The sequence below is a fragment of the Pithys albifrons genome, chromosome 3 (assembly GCF_047495875.1).
Source record: "Pithys albifrons albifrons isolate INPA30051 chromosome 3, PitAlb_v1, whole genome shotgun sequence".
NCBI classification, from domain to species: domain Eukaryota; kingdom Metazoa; phylum Chordata; class Aves; order Passeriformes; family Thamnophilidae; genus Pithys; species Pithys albifrons.
The window spans coordinates 52930748-52950496 of NC_092460.1; the positions used below are offsets into that span (position 1 = coordinate 52930748).

Sequence of the window (19749 nt, forward strand, 5' to 3'; positions counted from 1 at the left end):
GTATCAGGAGCTCTGGGATCTTGCAACAACTAAAGTGGCAATGCTACTGTCATGCTAACATTTTATTTCTTTTTTTTTTTTTAACAAGGTGCTTGTTTAACCTACTATCACTGATGCCTTAGCTGGTAGAGGATTTGAGATCCAAAGTAGCTACATCAAGTGTTATCAGCATTTATGTATTTTCAGATGCAAGACGTTAAGAAATGTCAACATTACTAATTAACTGACTAAGTTTAGCTGACACCCTCCACTTCAACTATGCAAATTCTCTTCAGCAAAAACCACTGAGGCCACCCGAAGAAGGGTGTCGTCATGGAAAAAGAGCACATTTTGTTTACACTAATCGAAAGTTGCTGTTAGTCCGACAAGAACTTCAGCAAAATTTTAACTGTCTCTTCGAATTCTCTTTTGTTTAATCAGAGATGCCCCTTAATAAACTCTTCCTTTTCCTGAGTTTCTCTTATCATTTAAGTTTTGTTTTCTTTCAGACTTTTTTCCCCATTTCCCAATTGTTGCAAGCTGAGTTGGGATTTGTCAAGCTCTCAGTCTTCCCCAGATGGGTCACATTCCTTCCACACAATGGATGTACCAACACTTCCCACTTGTTGCCTTGCTACCAAGTAGGTCCTGAAATGAGAAATACAGAGAAAGCCAATAAGGTTCATGCACAGTGTACACCACACTATTTACATCAAGAACTAATAAATAAATAAATAAATAATCCTATTTATTTCAAAGTTTCAGCTGTTGCACCAAACTACTCAGTTGTAGGATTAAAAGCACCAGAGGAAACAAATGACATTTGCAGATTGTGCATTAAGACTGTTTCTTTTACACAGAAGTAGGAGTAAAAAAATTGACAAAAACACACATAAAGCATGTTAATTTCTTGGTCATACATGTAGCCGCTTACTATTTCTCTCCATCTCTAACACCAGGTGCCAGGAGAAATAAAGCTCGGTAAGTGAAGGAACTGGAGAGAAAGGCAAAGCTGCACTGAAGGGACAATTGTGCACCAAGTTATATTGTTTGGTGGAAGAGCAAAGTAATTAAGAAATATGAAAGAGATGAGGAGTTTTTTTATTGCTGGATTTAAAAACTGCAATAAGTGACACTACGGTCAGAGTGCTATGCTCTAATAAACAATTGAAATGGTATGTGTTATTCACATGAGAAACAGTACCCAGGTTGCTGAATTTTAAATAGAAAGAAATATTGCTGCAAAGATACACAGCATTGGCTTTACAACCAGAAACAGCAAGTCTGGTGACCTGTAAACCAGCTTTTGACAACAGAAAAATCTTTTGAAAAAGGCATATTTTCATTCTAATTTGACTAGTTGGCAGCTATTTTACTTATAGTTAAGAAATCAACTGGACAAAATAGGAAGGCTTGCTTAGCATCTTAAAATTGACTACACCTCCAAGTCTCAAAGTTAAGAATAACTCAAAGTAGGACAGGGGGTTTTTATTAAGTAAATATTTTTTGTAGTTAATGAAACAAAGAGAAATAATTTTCCAGTCTATTTCATAAGATTCAGACAAAGTTTTAAAAGCTTTTAATATGTGGTAAGACTAAGAACTACCAGTTTCCAATCAGCCTTCAAGTTTAATTCATACTAACACCTTACCTTAATAAAGCAAAACAAAGCAAACATTTGTGTGTTATTGTTATTCACACAAGGAAACTTAAGACAAACTAAATCAATTGACTGCAACCACCTGAGCACACTCTGCACATGCAGATGGTGAGCTGTGCAACAGTTGAAGTATGCAGATGTACTTTCTCCTTGGTAGAACAACACATAAGCTAATGTGAAAAGTACATTAAAGCAGCTTAGGAAAACAATGGTATATATGCAATGTGCAGTTAAGAGCTATCAAACCAATGGCATAGGAGTGCCATTACAGCAAACAGTCTATTTTATCACAGAATTTTCCAAAACCTCCCCCAAAACGCTTCAACCAAAATCCCTGGACAGGGAACTTGTTCTCTGCTCCTCTCCACAGACTATCACTCAAATGACTGGAGAAGTTTCACTGCATTCAATAATACTGGCATAAATAGCAGATTTCTATGATGTAATTGTGAATAACACATTCAGCCTTGTTTTAATATATGTTTACTCACTGTCCATTTTGCACTAAGTATCCTGCACTGGGATACACGTTATAAAAATATGACATACTAGTTGAAACCACTGTACCTACCACAAACTTTTCTTCTAGAATTTTGTTGCTTTGCCATATTCTGTGCTTCAGTATTTTAAGTGGCCACAACCAATACCCACCACAGTAAATATAAACAGAAAACTGCTCAGATCTTTCCCCAGAAGCCTTACTACACAGAGATAGATAGGAACTACTTAGCCACATTGAACACAAATACACATACCTGGTTCCTTTTGTCCAGCACACTTCCGAAAGTGGCTTCTTCACAATTATTTGATGTCGCAACTCTGTAGCTTAAAACGATTTCTTTCCAAGATCCTGGTGGCATCTGCGTCACAATGTCTTTATCTACGCCATGAAAACAGTGCCCTCTCTCAGCCTTCTTCATGCCAACCTTTTACAATCCAGTGATACAGCTGCAACTCTGCTCAAGACTATCCTTGCAGTCCATGGATTAAGGAAGCATCAAGAACATAATCGTTGTTCAGTATGAAAGATGATGTCTCCTCTTATTCCTGGTATGCTTTATTGCAGTTGTAGCACTCATTCTAGTTTTCCTCATGAAATAGTTTTTCTAAGCAAACTGTATCCAATTTGGCAAAATATTTGCCCATCCAATCACAGGTGAGAGTATTCCACATTTAAAAGTTCAGCTGTGGTAGTCTCCAAATTTCAAAGATTTCAAGTATCCAAAGAGTGAATCATGCTGCTTCTCTGAATTTTCAAATACATTTCACAAATGCCCAATAAAAACCAGGTAAAAAATTACAAATCCAGGTAAATGAAGCCACTTAAAGAAACAAGGAAATTCCAGAAATCTCATGTTGTACCAGAAGAATCAAACTCGCCTGTACTATGGAAATTATTATATGGCATATGTGACCTACAGCAGGTATCACACATGGAGAATTATTTGGCTGATGACACGGAGATCTTCCTTGCAGAACACAGAGCTCAAATATTGTGGCAAATTTGCAGAACTTTTTAACAAACATACGTTGCTGTGACAGCCTTCAGGCTTGCAGAGGTATCCAAACACAGGTTAGTAGGGATAGCTCTAGTGCAGCCAAAGCCCAAAAGAGCAGCAGGAAAAATAGGACTAGAATTGCTTAAAGAAAACTGTGGCAGTGAATAAAGACAGTGAGACCAAGTAAGACTACTTGGGGTCTGAAAAGGAAGCTGTAACATGAAACAGGAAGACAAAGGCATAAACTGAAGACAGGATCATGACTAAATAGCAGGATGAAGAAGAGACATAAGTAGCTGCAATTACAAGAAAATGAAGACCAGGCAAGAAAGTTACAATCAAGGGAAGTCATTAAAGACAAGAAGATATTGAGAAAGAATTTTATTAAACACTGAAGATAAGGAAATTAGAAGGTTAAGCAAAAAACTAAAATGAGGAATAAAATGATTCAAAGGAAATATCAGGCAACTTAATGAAGCTGAGATTTACAGTAGTGGGCAATGAAAATACCAGCCAGACATCAAGACACAGGGAGAAACTTAAGTACTACTTTGAAGCATTTGACAACAAGATCAGAATACTAGACACATAGACCTATAGTCTAGAATGTTAAATGCTTTTAACACCAATGGATATTTTTCCAAAGGTTTTACTTGTTTAATATCCACTAAAATATAGATTAAAAGCTTCAGTGCCACTAACAAAACAAGCAGGTGCTTCATAAGGTTACCTCAGCCAGCTGGCTCTGTCAGTTTAGCTAAACTTTAGCCCTCAGCAAACTCTGGAACCCTCACTGTTCTTACTGAAAAGACTTTGTTAATGCATGAGCACCATAACTCAAAGGATTTTTTTTATTTTTGGCAGTCCTCTCAGTATCAGAACACTTTGGTTCTGATCCCCAGCTTCCCCTATTTATCCAGTTCTGAACGTAATAAACCAAGATCAGTCACTTCATAACAGCTTCCACACCTATACAGACAGAATCTGAAATACCCAAACCTCGCCCTTGATCTAGGTTATCACTAGATGAATGTTTCCCTTAAGGAAAATGATGGTTTTGGTACCAACAATGCAAGAGGCTTGCAATGTATGCAAGACAAGTCACTGTTCCAGGAATTTACCTTTCTGCAAGCAGGACAAAGTCCATTCTCATCAGTGCGGATACGATGCCAACAGAAACGACAAATTTGGTAGCCACAGGTGCAAGGGAAGAAATTGATGTCATCAATTTCCAGAGGCTCCATGCAAAGAGGGCATTCCACAGGGTCTTCCTTAGCATCAGGGCTGCGAGACATCTTTATGTGTTCACAGAGCAGCAAAAGTTTATAATAACTTAATAGACCAGGTAGGTCAGCACTTGAAGGTCTGCAAGAGGGGGGAAAAAGAAAAAAAGTATTATTAATACTGTTGACAACTTCTCTTTTTTATCTTTCAGTATTTCAGTTCTTCATCACTTTCCTTGTCCCCACAAGTTATCCAACACACAACTTACTCCCTAATAAACCTGAGTGTTTTTCCCCTACTTATGAGTCACACAAATAGTATGAAAGATGGTGTTGGTGATGCACCTGCCCGCATGGATAGACAAGCACTTGGGCAGTTCACTGGACTGTTTAGGTGTCCAAATGTACAGCTGCAGAGAAATGCTTAAGAGTCTATGCCATATATTGCTTCTGTTCCACCAGCTCCTTTAACTATTGCTTTCTTGAAGTCTTTTAAAAATCCAAAGTCAAAGCCTTAAATGCAAGACAGTGCTTATGATCAATTTATTCCATTGCTCAGAGACTTGGAACAAACAAATTAGAAGTAACATTTAGGTTATCCACTCAGACTTTTGAGTAGGTTACAGAATTAAATAAAACCAAGGAAAGCTTCTTACTAAGGAAAATTTGTTTCTTTTGTCCATCTAATTTTTTTTGGTCCAGAGACTGATCTCTGAGATCAGCCTTAGGATTACAGCATTAGCCAAGATTTGTGAAGTACACAGCTTTCTACATGTGTCAAACAACTTCCATCAAGTCAATTACGCGTTTCATCAGCACCCAATTCACATCAAAGCCTAAATATGTGCATGTGGTCGAGAGAACTTAAATTGTAACTTAGAGTACAGCCACAATAAGGTAATTCTGGATCAGAATTTTAAAGAGGACTAAAATTCAAGTTGCCATTTCTTCAGTCATTTCCTGAACTCAGTCATTTGAGCATGTTTCTATTCTGTCAGTTTAAGGATGCAGCACAGGAAAGTTACTTTCAGATTCAAATCGAGGCACTTGGAGTCGCCATTGAGATATTCAATCAATTTGGGCACCTTCTCCTCCCTTTTTTCATTTAAGTACCACTCTGGATACGTGAAAATACCTAATCTCAGCAGGCTGCCTCTACCTGCTGCATGTAACATGCATGTAGATGGGACAGAATTAAAGGACAACAGCAGAATTTTTAGGTGGACCACTGAACGAAAAATAAAAGGAAAAAATAAACAAAAACTAAAAACCCACTGAAAACATGGAAAAAATGTGACCAGAATTAACAGTTGGATGGTCATACTAGCTGTAATGAACGACACCACTTCTGTAGAAATAAGTGAGCTCTAAAGTTTTTTAAAAATACAAAATTATTTTTGCAATCCTGTTGTAATGGTTTGACCCATGGCTTCCTCAGTAACCATTGTATCTAAGGAAGTTACAAGTATTCCACACGTGTCTTCCACGTAGCAGTGGGGGAGTGGTTTTTGTTCTTTCTTCCCTTCCTTGGCTGAGGAGCTGGAGGGAGGTGGTTGAAGCCTGGTCCCTCCGGTGCCTGGTGGTTCTCCTGTCCTGGGTGAGATTGTTTCATTCTTGTTCCCCTTACTTGAGGTTTTTAATTGTGTTTGTTTTGATTCATTCGGTTTCTTTGGGTTGGGTTGGTGTCTTCCCTATTTTCCAGCTAATCAATCCCCTTTTCTCCCTTCCTCTCTCCCCTGGGGGGTGAGATCCTATGTATTGTGTATACAGTGTGGTTTTTAAATGTTAGTAAATATAATTTATTCTTTTTATTCAGTTCAGTTTCTTTAGAGTATGTTTCTTTTCAGTTTTTTTTCCTTTCCTTTGCTGGGAAGGTTCTGGGAGGGGGAAGGGGGGGGCCAGTCCAGGGTTGGCAACAGCCAGGCCAAACCTGCGACACCTGTTTTTCCCAAAACATCAGTAATGTCATTATAACTGTACCACGCACACAACCTGGAGTCCTCCTCTACTTTCCCACAGAGTTTTCTGTTTCATTTCCAACCAAAAGCTAGTAGATTGTAAACTATCTAATCTTTCTCCAGGCTTTTAGGAGCAAGTCCAGAAATCAATTCTCACATCCACCTACTTGAAGACGACTGACATTTAATACTGTAATTGGAAATAAGACAACTGAATGTTCCGAGACCAAATCCTTGCTTACAGATTTCAGTACAATATGACGTTACCCTTACGTGGCTTCGGTTTGGTACTTGAACCACTTCTCCCAAAAAATGAAAAACAACCAACCAGTCCTGTTTTGATCTTCCTCACCCAAACCGATACTTGCACAAACTCTATCTTATAAAGCCCAAGGTGTTTCAGCTCAAGGTGGGACCTTCCACCTTACAGGACAGGATGCATTCAGCATAAGTTGACAATACTTGTCCCTGTCCTGTACACTTTTTTGGGAACAGAAATTCCTCTGCAAGCAGCCGGGAGAGAACCCTGAAGAAGAACAACACACATGCACACCCCACACCCCCAAAGCACCACCCAAACACACAGCAGTGAACATACAGCTTTGTATGGGAATGGTTGTATTGGCAGCAGATTAACCTGTAAACACAGGCTGATATCAGAAGCTCAGACTAACTGCAATTTCCACAAGTCTGATAGGGAGTTCATTCTCTTAGCACAAAGTACAGTTCTGGTACATACGTACAAGTGCCTTAGAGAGAAAAAGTTCCAGTGGATTGCCATAAAAAAGTAAGGATGACAGAATGGCTTTTAGATGTTGTAAGCATAATTTCACTATATGGCAAGCACTAGCAACAACATTGTGCTCTTTCTAACCTTCACAATGATTAAAATGAAAAGGTTAAACTTCCACAATAATACAGTAGCTTTTACTTCATTATCTATGCTTTTATTCATGCTATATTCACTATCATTTTCTGACAGTCTCAAAAACAGGTTCTGGAACTTTACCAGTATTTTCTACGGAGAGCACGAGCAGAATCTGACCTGAAGGAAGGAAAGGATTAGTTTGTTTGAGAGCTTTGTCTTACTTTTAAGTACACATCCCCACTGGCTGACAAGTGGGAGGAGGGACTGTTAAAGTACCACAGAACATTATTTAATTGCTTGTTATGCAGATAACACACACTTTTACAGCAGCCTGTAAACATTCTCTGTAAGCTTTTCACACTTGTATAGAAGCAAAACCATTACAATATGAAAGAGACTTTAAACCAAAGCATGGATGAACTCCACAGACTTTCTTCAACTTAGATTTGGATTTGACTTTGTCACAAATCTCCGAACAGATCAGTAAGCAGACAGGATTCTTCCATGGCATCCTCATCCCACCACAAGCTCAGCAGCTCTGAGCCTACCAAAACACCTAAGTAAAGATATATTAGTACTAACGAAACTAATTAAAAGCACAGTTTTGAAGAAACTTCCACCACCACGGCAAAATTACTGAACTCAGGAAATTACTGTTTGGAATCTCCACTAAGAAATGTCATCAGTTCATGCGGGAAAGAAGCATGCCATATTAGCTAATGCCTCTGGGATACGCAGACAAGCTCTAACGAAACTGCAACATGATTAACATTTATGAGCTGTTTAAGTTAACATGAATAGTTTAGCAGCTGTTAGCAATAATGTCAATGGCTTGCTTCAGTCAGCAAATGGCCCGTTATTTTACAACAAGGAGTAAGGAGCAGCTGTGTGCCATGTTTCTTGAAACTAAGAGGAAATGCTTATTTACTTGGTCACAGACCATTCAAGCATCCCATTTAGAGATTCTCCACTGAAGTGTCTCTCCATTTCAGCAGCATTTATATACCAGGGTCTGTGTCTGAAATCTGCATCAGAACAGTGCTTGTTGTTTTCAAGACCAGAATAACATGCACAGTAAGGCATCATTACAGCATTCTGCATAGAGAGCATGCACTACCAAGAAAGAGTAACCAGTCAGCTCTAAGGCTATTCCAAACAATTCCAGATTAATGTCACAGGAAAGGTAATGCAGCAATAGCAAAAAACAAAAGGCAGTATTACAAGTTGTGTTTAATCCAGAGTATTTGATCTTTGGGATCAAGTTCAAAGAGATTAAATTAACAGCATCTCAGGAGAAAAGGAGGAAGGTGGCGTACATGTACATGTGCCATACAAGCGGCTACAGTTTGTCCGTAGACTTTCCAAGACTCCAACAACTGCAGTCAAACACGGCTCCACATCCTGTTTACAGGAGACTACGCCAAAATATTCACACACGGATGGAGCAGAGGTGGACAATGTCCAGCAGCATGTTTTAGATGTAGTGATTTTGTAATAGGTAATAACCAAACTACAGAACATGCAGTTGTGTGCTTCATCCCTTTTACTATACTGACTGTTAAGTTCTTTTCCGACCACAGGCAAAAAAAGAAAAAAAGCCTAAGTTTTTATTACTTTTTAAGTGCTTACATAGCAAATGACAGCTATGTCTAATCTGCTTCACCAATCAGTTGTTTCTCTTGATGTAATCCTTCATATTTTTCAGTCATGAAAAAGTGATCCTGTTTGAGGGCACTCACCTAAACAAAATTACTGCTAATACAGCCAGTGATTTCGGTCTGTTTAGGATGCAGATGTTTGTTGCCTTTCCCTTTTGCACTTGAGGTGAGGAAGTTTAACTTCCAGCAGTTCATCTTCCCTATTTAACTTTAAAAGGGGCCATAAAAAAGGCAGTTGAAAAAAACCTAGCTTGTTATGCATTCCTTTTCCCAAAGTACACCAATTTGAGTCTTGATCTACTCCCCCTGATCTCTCCACAGCAGACACCAGAATATCTCCATTTGCAAGCAGTTCATTTTACTAAACATGTTCCTTAATGTTTAGGTTCTCCTCCAGAAGGGCAGCTAGCTCTGGGGAATACAGACATTCACCTCCTCACAAAATGTACTGAAACCAGCCTTGCTACTTGCTTTGAGATAATAGAAGCATCACAGACAAAAGTTCCCAAAAATCCAGTCTCAAAAAACCTCCGTGAGGATTCACATACCAGAAAATATTTGGAGACCTAGGGCCTCCTGAAGGAAAAAAAGCCAGACATGTGTTAGCTAATGTTTTACTTAGAGTTCAAACAGACCTAACACTTCAAGTGAAACAGGTCGGAGTCTATGCACTGAACCTTTAGTAAGGGCTCACTGAACTTATGCAAACGAACTCATACATTTTTTTCCATGGCTTTGTATCTCTTGAAACTCATCAGCCACAAGAAATCCAAACCCACCATGTAGATGTTTGCCCTCCCAGTACTACTGGGAAGGCAGCCTTCCCCCACGAGACCCCTGATCTCACTCTGCTGAAGGATCAGTTCCCTTTCTACACTTCACCAATGTGTTGATCCCACACACAAGCTGGAGGCAGAAAGGCAAGCAGAGTACAGGCAGCTGCTGTGATGGGTTAGCCCAGCCCCTCCTTGAATCAGGGCAGCATCAGCAGCTCTGTGGGCACAGCAATCTCCTTCAGGCCAGCATAGGGGCACAGCAGCCTGCAGCCCATTTGCACTATCTCCTCCACTAGTGACCACTGAAAGGAAAACAAAATCCATCTTCTTCAGACTCCGGAAGAAGAACAGGCTATCACTTCATTGCATTGCAGTGACCACTGGAAAGTTTATACCAAAACCCTTCATAGACAGGCTGCAGAGAAAAGCCCAGTTGTACTGGTTTAGGCACACAGAACTGGGGGAGATCTGGTGAGTTAAGCCATTCAGAGCACCACAGAGAACCCACATGGCAGCAAATCCACATATGCACCACCCAAGTGATGGACAATGGTCTAGTAATAGACCCAAGACTAGATGTTTTAATGAAGTCATCTACACAGTTCAGAAGAGATTTGGGAAAATTACACAGCCATCTTCTTTGGCATGCCACCCTGTACCTGCCTGTCAATTTTTGAGCCCTACACTAGAGGAATGTTCCTTTCATCCACCAGCCCTTCACTCATATCAAAATACAGTGCTATTTTACAATCACCTGGTTTCCAACACTCCTATAGGAGACAGCAGGAGTTCTGAAAAGGGGGCACACTTTTCTAAGTTTTATGGCTCTGTTACTGAGAACAAAGACACTTCAGTAGCAAGCAAGCAGGCTCCTAAATTCATCCAAGTTAATTTTCATTTGAGACCAACAGAAAGTTCACTTCCTGCTTCTTTTTCCTGACTCTGCTAAACAATTAAAGCAAACTGTACTACTAATTGCAAATCTTGCCCAGAAACTGCAAAGTCCATTTTCTCCCAAGTCTTCTTTCTGGAATAATATTTACGACACTGTCTGTGGTCTGCAGATACATTTTGATCACAGTACAAACACCACCAAAGTTCCAAATGTTCGAAAAGTAAGACCAGGAATCAGGCAGTCATCTCGGGTATTTCTAAGAACAATGTTACTCTGACTAGGATTATCCCCAATTTATCTAGCCCAGAGGTCAAAACAGAAGCCGCCTCTAGACACTACTGTGCTTTGTGCCTCCCTGTAGGTGCTTAGGGAGCTCACTCTCATGGCAGACTTTGAATTCTGCCAGCATAAGCAGTTGTACCATTCCGCGAACCAATGAGACCAAAATGTAACTATCCTTGCAGGGTTACGTTTTACCTGCATCAATCCTCCACCCAGTTCATCACAGCCATGCAGGAGGTTGCACCAGTATTGTGAAAACTAGAAACAAGCACCCAGGGAGGCAGCAACTGCTCAAGCAGCATATTCAGCAACATTACAAAAATCAGCCAGAGAAATCACTAGAGAAGGTTCTACTTAATGCTCCCAAGGCAACTAATAATGAAAATAGTCAGATGCCACCTGCTAAACAGAACTTATTCTTTATAAATCCAATGTTAACACAAACTATTTCAAGACTATTATGTGGCAAATAAAAAGAAGTTATGTACCACAAAAAATGTTTTCTCTCATTTAAACTAAACCAAGAATTGGCCCTTGTAGGCTTATTCTTACAGCACTCAGAACCTTGAGGTATAAAGGGCTTCATGCTATCAATAACACACTGATGCCAAGCAAGATACTATTTACTCAACTTGGTTTCTTACAAGGCATGAACAGAAACAAGATGTTAAAATTTTATTTAGAAATAAAAAAGGCCAAGTAAGATTCTGACATAATACTGCTCTATAATTGTCCAAATTCATTTCCCCACATTCAATTCTAGAACTCCTTACTTTCTCTTTCTGCATGCCCCATTTCAGTTTTGGGCCTACAGCACCACTATATAGAGACATGATACATCTAAAGCATTTAGATAAGGAATTAGAAGTGGACTATAAAATTAGTAGTTTAAATATTTTAAAAGCCTATGTCATACACAGGTCATCCAATATTGGTATACACATTCCAGCATGGGTATTTCCTCCGGACACAAGCAGGAGATCCTCAAGCAACAAGTGAAACACAACAGGCATCCTGTGCAGATTTGTATGTAGCAAATTACATATCACAAATTGCTGTCAAAGCATGTTGCAGAGTTCCACCTGAACTATTCCGAATTCCCTAAATCTCATTACTTGAAAAAAGGGTACTACTCCATTTCTTGTACCTTTTCTTCAGTGGACCTGGTACCAGTCACTGTCAGAAATGTGATCTAGACAGACTGGCTTGCCAACCATTAAGTAACCACACGTGGTTATTAAACAGGCTGTTTGGGGAATGGAGTGTTTTTATTCTGTTCATGCAGCTCTCTAGCACAAAACACCTGGTCTGCAGCTGGGGTATCTACACATCAGCAGCATACCATAGTTCCATTTTTACATAATGCTGTGTTCTATTTAGTCCTTAGCAAGGTTTCATTAATTCAAACACACATTTGTCCTCCCTGTAATTCTATAACACCCTGCTAGCATTGGAAAACCCCTTTTCTTTCCATGTTCCAGTATACCAGTTTCCTCTGTGTTTGAAGACCAGCATATTGATACTGCTGTAGAAGACTCTCATACTAACACAGAAGCAACATCAGACACTTGGAACAGTACTTTGGAGAAACAAAGCATTTTGTAAAAGACAGGTGACTTACAAGATTAAAAGCTTTGTTACTGCACAAATACACAGTAATTTGTTTGCAATATGATAATATTTAACTATAAAAGTAATCACTAACAAAGCACATGCAGAAGAAAACCCCAGCAGACAGATTGGTAATGATAACAGGCTAACACTGTTCAGCCACTCAAACTCCCCACGGGAAGGCACAGGGGCCAGGGGAGTGAGGGCAGCTCAACTTCAACCCTCACTTCCATCTGTTTCAGTGTTTTCAAGGTCATCTTTCGGTGCTTTTACCTGTGCAGATTAAAAGCTCCAAACACAGATGTTTCATTGATGTTATCCTAAGTAAACTTGGGAACACTAGACGGAACACCTCCAAGCTTCACCTTACCTCATGTTGGAGCCTTCTGAGCCATGACTTTGCTACTGAAGCATCTCACTTTCTCTGATATTTTTATCCTTCTGCTGCCCTTTACTCACTATGACGTAAAATACCCAATTTTAAGGCAAACTGCAAGCTAGCCCTCCCCTCAATTTAAACCGATTTTACATTTTCATCTGTAAACTGCATTTTTTCTATGCATAACTACTATAAATGTTGATCTACAACAAAGTTTATTTATTTAAACTAATTCAGATGAAAGACTGCATTGCCCACACTTAAGCTGCTGCTTTTTCAGTACGTAAAAACTTACTCTGATTTATGAGGGTTTGTTTCTTAATCCAAAGTCACTGGTACATTCAATGACTTGTTTAAAAAAATCTACATGGACTTTTTAAATTAGCATAACATACAAGAGTCACAGAAATTCTTACGTGTGCTTGTGACATAAGACAGTATGTTCACAAAACCTGAAAGCAATTTAGTTATCTTAAGTTACCTTAGAAGTGTTAGCAGGAGTTTTTATCTCCAAATGCCTTTAGATTTCAGTAGTACATAGTCCTCATTTTCCTTTCCTGACCATGAAAAAAAGGAAAAAAGCTTTTTCACCTTAAGAAAAACGGTTCCTGTAGTGAAAGTGAACACATCATTGAACCAGAAAATTAAAGTGGCATGGCCTGACTGTGCCTTTAAGAAAGTTGGTACAGCAGATAAATAAATTCCAGATTTTAGCTAGTGAACTTTGCTAGTATAATGCTAGAACTCAATCAAGGTGTATTGATTATATGCTGAATATTTATACACTTGTAAAACTGATTTTGATTGGGTAGTTGAGCAGACAGACTCATTCTAAGAGACATTATCTACAGACCAATTTAAAACTTCAAAAACCCCCCAAATTCATGATGCACAATACAACACAACACACTGCCCAAGTCTCCACATCAGTGACGTCCTTCCCCTCTGCACTGCAGTTCAGGATATTCTCCTCCATTCCTCACGACACAGCTCAGCTCTCTGACTCTCTCCTGGGCTGCTCTCTCACCATCTCCCATTTTCATTGGTCTCCTGGTGCCATTCAGCCTATTCACATTTCTGTAGGATGCCTTCATTCAAAAGAGGAAAAAACCAGTATTTGTTCCAGGCTTCCAGCTACCAGCGTTTTTATCAGTCCATTGCTTTCTTCAGGGAAGAAAAGAGGTGAGAACATGCCATTCAATAATGAAAGCTTTAGTGCTAGTTTGTATTAGATTGCATACTTAATATTAATGGCCAATATTTTCAGATCCAATTAAGAAGAACAGCTCAGGTCTGAAGAGCTCCACAGCCTTGAAAGATCAACATCCCAGAAATTTTTATGCACACAGAAAAAAAAAATCACCTGACTTGAGGGTGCAAACTGCATTTGAATATAACCCATTTGCAACACCTTGCTTGCAGCCATGATCTTCTGGATAATTCACCAGAGGGACTTATTTTTGACCTGTTGCTCCAGCTGCATTAGTTCACACACGCTTGATAGTACATTTTTAGCCACCAGCACCCTCGCAGCAAGTGCAGGTCGAGCCCTTCCCACATCTTTGTTCACTAAGCCCAGCCACGATGATGAGTATTACAACTGTGGCCTGAAAGGATGCCTGAAGAAGTAGAGTCACACTGTCACTGAGGCAGAGTCTGGTACAGAGCACCATCAAATGCAATATGCTCAGAAAGAAGCATACGATTTTTTTTTAAACTTGCATTCGGGGGCAGCTCAGCTTTGACATTATAAACACCCTTCATTTGCATTTTCATGGTACAGCACAGACAAGACACTGCAGCATCTTTAGAAGTCCCAGCCTGCCTATCCAACTGTACTCACTAATTACAACAGGTGTACTACTCAGTGCAAAAACCCTGTAAAGCACTTTGCTTATTAATTCCTGGAAATTTACGCTACCAAATGGAGGAAATCCAATATGCACTTAGACCTCCTGCAAACAGACCTCCAGACATTTAATTATCTATTAGAAATATACCTTCCTCTACAGCAAAATATTTATCTGCTATTTGTTCCTGAAGGAGTTACAGAAACAGTATCACATAAAGCGCAACTAAGAAAAATGCCACTGGAGCAAAAGTGCACTACAACACATGCAAGTTTTCTATTTGGATTTTTTACGAAAATTCAAGGATCTTCAATTGTTAAAAACACAGCACTTCTGCTCTTAGGGGAACAGTATCCACGCCTACTTCTGAGATTATCTTGGGAATAATACTAAAAGTTAAAGTTGCTGGGGGCAGGGGAGAAGGCACAGGAAAGGGGGATAAAAGCTGATCACACCAGAGGTGTGCACTCTTATTTATAGCTCCTACTCCTTTAGCCAGTAAGAACTACCATAATGACTTGTAGAAGTCTGCATGATCACAGATTGTGGCTTTTCTCAAGCTGTTCAGTATCTCAGAAATCTTCCACATTCCTTAACTCTCCTTATGAACTGCTGAACTGTCACAGCAACATTAAGTTACAACAAACCAGGGAAGCGCAGCAGCCACATGTGGTATTAGCAAAAAACTCCCACATATGGCAAGTAGTAAATTTTATGTGTAAGTGGAGGGAGTGACCACCCCACGTACTTTGCCTCTAGCCAAGAACACCCTTGAACATCGTTCTTAATTTCACAGGCTGTTTGAGATGTTTTTCTTGAACAGAAAGAGTATAAATCTATGCATGAGACAACCTTTTTACCATGGTATTAAGACATGAACAAAAATAAGAATTATTCACTCTGAAGCCCAACAACACAGCAGAACACACTTCAGATCTAAGGTATGGGAGATCCAGCCAGGGTTAGTAACAACAGTTTCCTTCCACAGCAACCTTGAAATTAGGAAAGCAAACTAACACACCAGAAAATTTGAGAGAGAACAAATTTTAAGTACTTCTCAAAGCTCTTTATTTATATTTATAATGTTTAAAACAACCTTCAAAAATTGGATAATAAACTATTCTTTGTTTTCTCCCCACCTTCTCAATTAAGACGTTTTTATTAGGCTTCAACTCCTGCAGCTGTCCTGCATTCCAAATAACTTGACCTTTACAGAGCAACAGAGCTATTATGTGCTTTACAAGAAATTTTAAGCAACAAACATGAACATAATATCAGGCTAATTACTCATTCCTTAGCAATAACAGTATGAAGTCTCCAAGGTTTTGTCATAATCCATGGGAAAAAAAAGGATTTTTTAGTTGTATTGGAATGGGAGGGAAGCACCAAACCAAGTTTAAGACTGAGACATCTGCACAGGGAAAGAAAGCCTCACAGAGCTCACCCACAGGTTCTGGATGAGCAGTGATTCCACCTTGAGTGCTTCTGCTACTCAAGACAACACAAATACTGAGCTCAGAAGAATAAAAACTCTGTCAAAGGCCATGCCCTCCTCAGTGCTCACAATTCCATCTCAAAACTCATTGGCAGCTGATGCCAAAAACTGGCACAAATTATGCTCTATGATACACTGACTGACAAGTCAGCAGCCACAGAGTACACGACTGAAAATGCCATCTTATTCCTACACTTGTAAAACACGAACTGCTACTTCATTACTTCCCTGGTCAGAAACTGTGAAGCACCTACACCAACAACTCCCCTCAGTTCTACCAGTTTGTACTTTAAGTCTAACGTTAACTTAGAAAAAGTGTCTTCATTTCACTCTGGAATTTTGTGGTTGCTTTACACAAAGAATTCAAATCCTCATCTGATTCTCCAGACTGCAGCTTTACACTTCACACCTCAGTGTCCTAACAGATGTCATGAAGCAATGAAGCCTTCACAAGACTTTTTTAAATAAGAACTCTGATAATCAGAATAGTTTGAATGGCACAGATACAGTACCAGTCAGAAGCATGTCTCACTCCCTAAAGTTTCTACAGACCTCAAAAGAAATAAAAAATCAAAATATTAAGGGAAAAGCAGCCCAATGTGTATATAATAAAATCTACATTCTTTACAGAGCCTGAAAATGATGGAGCTACCTCTCCTTCAGACCTGCACTGCTCCCCTGTAAAGCTACCAGGAACTTTTCTCTCTCAAGGCAGAAGTTTCCACACCAAGGTCAGCCCTATGAGCAGGAACATCAGCAGGTGGCTACTGACCAGCCCTCCTGGCTTTAACTGATACAGACAACTATGGGTAAGAAAGAAGTGATGATATGATCAAAACTCAATCACCACACAAGCCATTCTTGCAAAGGTCAAGAATGAAGCAGAGACAGTTGAGAGTAAAATTTAAAAACTATTAAAGAAGTTTGTGTTTCTGGACACAGAGAAACAGTGTAGGAGCAACACTGGCAGCTGCTGTCTTTCCTCTACAGATAGCAAGGAAAACTGCTGGAGCATTAACAGCTCTGACAGACCTCGTGGTTTACTCTATCAGCTTTCTTGCAGTATAACACTTAAAATAGTTCCAAGTCTGAATCAAGTATTCTGCCTTGTAATGTCTTTGATTACATATGGTAAAATCGACATGAAGAGATTATTTTTAATCAGGTAACTCAGCAGAAATTTCTCTTCATGTACATTTTTTGCATATGCCGTGGTCTACAGCTCACTTAGAAAAGAAAAGGAGGTGGAAATCAAACTGATCTCCTGACTGTGTTCCTGACTCAGCACAGGAAGAACAAATACAGAATTTTCTCTTTAGGAGCATCAAGCAAAAGTTAATGAACTTGCATTTTGAATTTTCAAGAAAAACACAGTTTGTGAAAGAGCAACAACAAACAATCAATTACAAAACACTGACATGTCAATTGCCATTCTGTCATTAAATATTACAAAAATACTGAATATATTAACCAGTAGTCTAGAGTTGGAGCTTCTTGCCTCCATTTATTAGAATTGTAAAAGCCCCAAAAATAGCTAGAGCCTCAGGCAGTCAGAAAAGTATCCAACTACTCATAGACAAGTCACCATCCATATGTAATTTTTTTACAGAAGTCACAGATCATGAGGACCAAAAACCATCGTTTTCTCTTTAAATTTCAAAAAAAGTTTTCAATAGGGTTCTGCTGAGCTCTCTAAAAAAACTAAGTAGTGTTTGTCCTCTCATGGATATATAAATTGATTTTTAAAACTTGTCAACAAAAGATTGAACAAGAATGAACCACAGGAGCTCCACACAATTCTGGTATCACAGACACAAATAATTCTATTTATTAACAATCTGAAAAAGAAAAGGAGGAGGAAATGGACAAAAGTTACTACAGCAAAGGAGTCATTTAAAACCAGAACAGAAATCTGAAGGATCTCATGAGATTGAAGAGTGATAAAATACTAAATATATGGTTGCTAAATGCTAAATGCCAAATGCTGCAATCAAGAAGAAACTTCTACATGAGCACAATGGTGTGCCAATCTACCAAGCAGTTTTAAGGGAACAAGCTCTCTGAGCTGTCATAAATAGTCCCTGTAACATCAGCTCGGTTATCAGTCACACTCGAAAGACAAAGTAAATACAAGAAATTTTTAGGGGAAAGAAAAAAGGCACTGAACTACATCACTGTAGAAGTCTAAAGTGCACTTGTGTCCTGTACTCAGAACAACTCAGCTTTCCTCTTCCCACATGCAGAAAAAACTAGCAAGTACAGAAGAATTAAGAATTACAAAATGCATCTAAGAAATAAAACTACCCCATTAGGAAAAAAAAGGTACTCTGGATACACAAGCACAATGGAAGAGGCAAATGGAATATGTATATATTTATCTTGACATAGGTTACATTTTTTATATATATGTGTGTGTGTATATATTTATGTATAAAAATACAACACCACAGCTGATTAAACCATGAAACTCCTTGTCATCAAAGGCTGCAGATGACAAACAGTTTAAAATAATCAGACAAGCTGACCAGGGTGGAAGACACAGGGTAAAGTGAGCAGATCAAACACCATTGAACAGAAAACACTGCCAAGAAGTGGCTGGGTTATGGAATCACAGGGTTACAGAATATGCCAAATTGGAAGGGACCCATCAGGACTATCAAGTCCAGCTCCTGGCCCTGCACACGACACCCCAAGACTCACACCATGTGCCTCAGAACTTTGCCTAAATACTTCTTGAACTCAGGTAGTCTTGGTGCTGTGATCACTTCCCCGTTCCATTGCTCAGCCACCCTCTGGGTGAAAACCCCTTTTCCTGCTACCTATCTTAAACCTCCTTTGAATCAGCTTCATTCCAGTTAGATACTTCCTGGGCTGGAAGAGTCCATAGACTTTGGGATTGCTATCAGAAAGCATCCTAGGAACTATCACTATGATCACCCTGATCGAGTATTCCCCAGAGCATCTGCTGCTACTCACTAACCAAAGCAAGACACTTAGATAATTTCTTTCTGATTCACTACAGCAGGCTTGCACATGGTATTGGTCTAATTTATCATGAAGTTTCACACTTTTAGAAATATAAAAGTGAAAATCAACCATTAATACATACCACTGAGTTTGAGTGTGTTTGGACACAGCATTCCTTCCACATCTTTTTAATTTTCGTATCTCTAGAACTGACTTTAACTTTTTTAAATACACTTTTACAACTACAAATTGGCAAAGGAATTTACCCAGTATCTGCTACACACATGGAAGTGAAAGGAATGCATCACAAAGAAAAGATAGGAAAAGCATAAAGAATTCCATGTCTAACTTAAGTTGGGAACCATAACTTCATTAGAAGTCCTGAAGCTGGTTACCACAAGTTAACCAGGCAACAGGTACACACACCATGAAATTTCACGGCTCTCTGCAGAAATACATCAGGAAATTACATTGTACTGCTGAGAAATATTGCCCAGTTCTGATCAGCAAAACTTATGAGAAGCTAATTTAATGTTACAAACTGTTGAATATGCCAGGTAGCCACACTTACACTACATGTGCAGAACTACAGCTGCACCACGTATTTTTCACACTTCAGGTAACACCTGAAGTCTCCAGGATTCACTGC

General features: G+C 39.2%; 1 protein-coding gene across 5 annotated transcripts in view; it reads right to left on the reverse strand.

Annotated features, from left to right (window-relative positions):
• Positions 1-19749, reverse strand: part of CNOT4 (CCR4-NOT transcription complex subunit 4) — an 83021-nt gene that overhangs the window by 39556 nt on the left and 23716 nt on the right. For all 5 annotated transcript variants that reach the window (XM_071551985.1, XM_071551986.1, XM_071551987.1 and 2 more), the window contains exon 2: positions 4260-4503. In XM_071551985.1, coding sequence (XP_071408086.1) covers positions 4260-4433 — 174 coding nt within the window. In that variant the 5' untranslated portion in view covers positions 4434-4503. The remainder of the gene's footprint in view (positions 1-4259; positions 4504-19749) is intronic.